The 2,075-nt window shown below is 50.9% G+C and overlaps 1 protein-coding gene across 1 annotated transcript in view; it reads right to left on the bottom strand.

Annotated features, from left to right (window-relative positions):
- Nucleotides 1-1,627, bottom strand: part of COG4 (component of oligomeric golgi complex 4) — a 15,288-nt gene extending 13,661 nt beyond the window's left edge. The window contains exons 1-2 of the mRNA XM_009325358.1: nt 1,549-1,627; nt 707-821 (exon numbers count right to left, since the gene is read on the bottom strand). Coding sequence (XP_009323633.1) covers nt 707-821; nt 1,549-1,571 — 138 coding nt within the window. The 5' untranslated portion in view covers nt 1,572-1,627. The remainder of the gene's footprint in view (nt 1-706; nt 822-1,548) is intronic.
- Nucleotides 1,628-2,075: the final 448 nt, after the last annotated feature.

Genomic DNA, 2,075 nt, shown 5'->3' with positions numbered 1-2,075 from the left:
ATTATGAGGAGAAACCAGCATGGGGGCGGGGGAGGGGGGGAAAGAAGGAAGAAACAGACCGATGCGATACTTCTCTACGCAATAAACAACTACGTAAGCAGAAACCCCCAACTACTTAAAAAGTCGTAAGGCCAATGGCTCCGAAAGAGAAATGGCATTTATCTGTCAGAACTCAGATTGAACTCAGAGGCCGCACTCCACTTTAACGAACGTGCAGAGACCAGAGACACAACCACACATTATCTGCTTTGATTTAAGCAGTTGTGCTGGGCGCTGGGACTTGACGCCTCTTAGCCCACCTCTGTACAAAGAATATGACAGCCCAGATTCCTGACCACTCTTGGGTGACAATGACCACCTCCACTGTCCTCAGCGCTGCAACAGCTGACAAAAGAGCGCCAACGAAGACCAACCTCAGCTTATTCGCCATATTCTACCAGAAGCTGCACGGACAGAAAGGGATGCTGGAGCACCAGCCGCTATATGGAATAGCGTATGCATTATTTACTCTTGTAGCCTGCAGTATCCAGGAGCCCAGCAAGATACCGTTACCTAACAACACTAGAAAAATGCTAAAACAAAGAACGAAGCAGTTTCCAGCCCACTGAGAAAAAAAAGCACATTTCTCTGTTGTGCCGTGAGCACCCGAGCAGACAGAACATGGCTTGGCGGTGGCAAGTCCCAAACACTCCCTCGGTCCAGTTACCTTGGCAAGGTCAAGCTGGCGGACTTTACTGCTGACGTTCTCGGCCAGGTTACAGGTGAAGGTGATCATCCCCGCCAACTGCTGGGCATCCCCCTCGATGAGCTGCAAATTAGGGCTGGCAACACAAGCGAATTGAACATGAGATGCAAATATTAAGCGGATGGTCTGCAACAGCAGGATGGTTCTTCCTCCAAACCCAAATGTTTGTCTTGTCAGCAACCGTATCTCTCATTTCATGCCCCTCCTACAGGAGCAAAGCATCAAAATCAAACAGACTGCTTTGGAAGAGGCTGCACAGCCAGACTAACGACCGTCTCGCTACCAGACAGGGCATGAACGAGCCATCGAGGCTTTATGATACTCCCCTCTTCTGAAGTGGAAGACGAAGTCTGTAAACTTGTGCTCCAAGCTTCTACTAGACATGAGGCCACTCAGGATGACTTTCCAGACTGCCTGCACAAGCTCACCAGGAAGAGGCAGTAGTATTTGTCCACCCCTGTAAACGGCCTGACACAAGACATCTGACCCAAGCGTTGATGCTGAAACCTGACAATCTCTGGGTTGAGACCTTCAAAGAACTGCTCAGCCTGCGCCAAAATGGGTCCGTCTGTGTGAGGGCGCAGCAGCTCCCTCTGTTAGTGCTGCTGAGAAGAACCGGGCGCCTGGGGATGAGGATCCAACTACTGTTCCCTACCACAAACTGATTTAAAGTCTGACATTTTCTGAGAATGAATGTGCTTCCCTCACAACGCTGAAATGAATTTTCACGTCACGCAGTAAGCAGGGAGGTACTGAACAGTGCGCAGAAGCAGAAAGAAGGGGAGAGGGTGAGGATCACTAACCCCATGCGATGAAGTGCAACCATCTTGTTCTCTACAGTGCTTTGCTGTTCCAGGAGGGCATCCAGCTCTTCCTGCACGACTTTCTGAAAGAAAAGGGCAAAGGAAGTTTTGTGTGCCTCCTCTGGGCCAGCAACTTATCACAGACCAAGTGATACACATCCAAGTCAAGGACATGCAGCTAGCACAAGGCGTTCGCGCTTCCAAGAGCTCATATGACAAGTAAATCCTTCCTAAGCTCTCATTTTAATCCTGTAAATATTTGTATTCAGCCATTTCGAAGCATCAGTTATGGAAACCTCCTCACACAACTTTTAAGTCAGATAACCCACAAACTCCTCCCCTGGCCGAGCTTTCCATGCAGGAGGACCCTGAATCTGCAGGCTGCCCGCGATTCAGGGACTCCAGTTCCGCGGGGGCGGCACCGCCGCCCCACCGGGCCCGAGGGACGGCTGAGCCCGTATTTAATCTCTCTGAAAAGGATCCGGACGACTGGGGGAGCCGGGGGCAGCGAGGCACCCGCTCTCCTT

Source organism: Pygoscelis adeliae, unplaced genomic scaffold (genome assembly GCF_000699105.1).
Source record: "Pygoscelis adeliae isolate BGI_AS28 unplaced genomic scaffold, ASM69910v1 Scaffold326, whole genome shotgun sequence".
NCBI classification, from domain to species: Eukaryota; Metazoa; Chordata; class Aves; order Sphenisciformes; family Spheniscidae; genus Pygoscelis; species Pygoscelis adeliae.
Note: the sequence above shows the minus strand (reverse complement) of the source record. Positions and strands in the feature narration are given on the sequence as shown.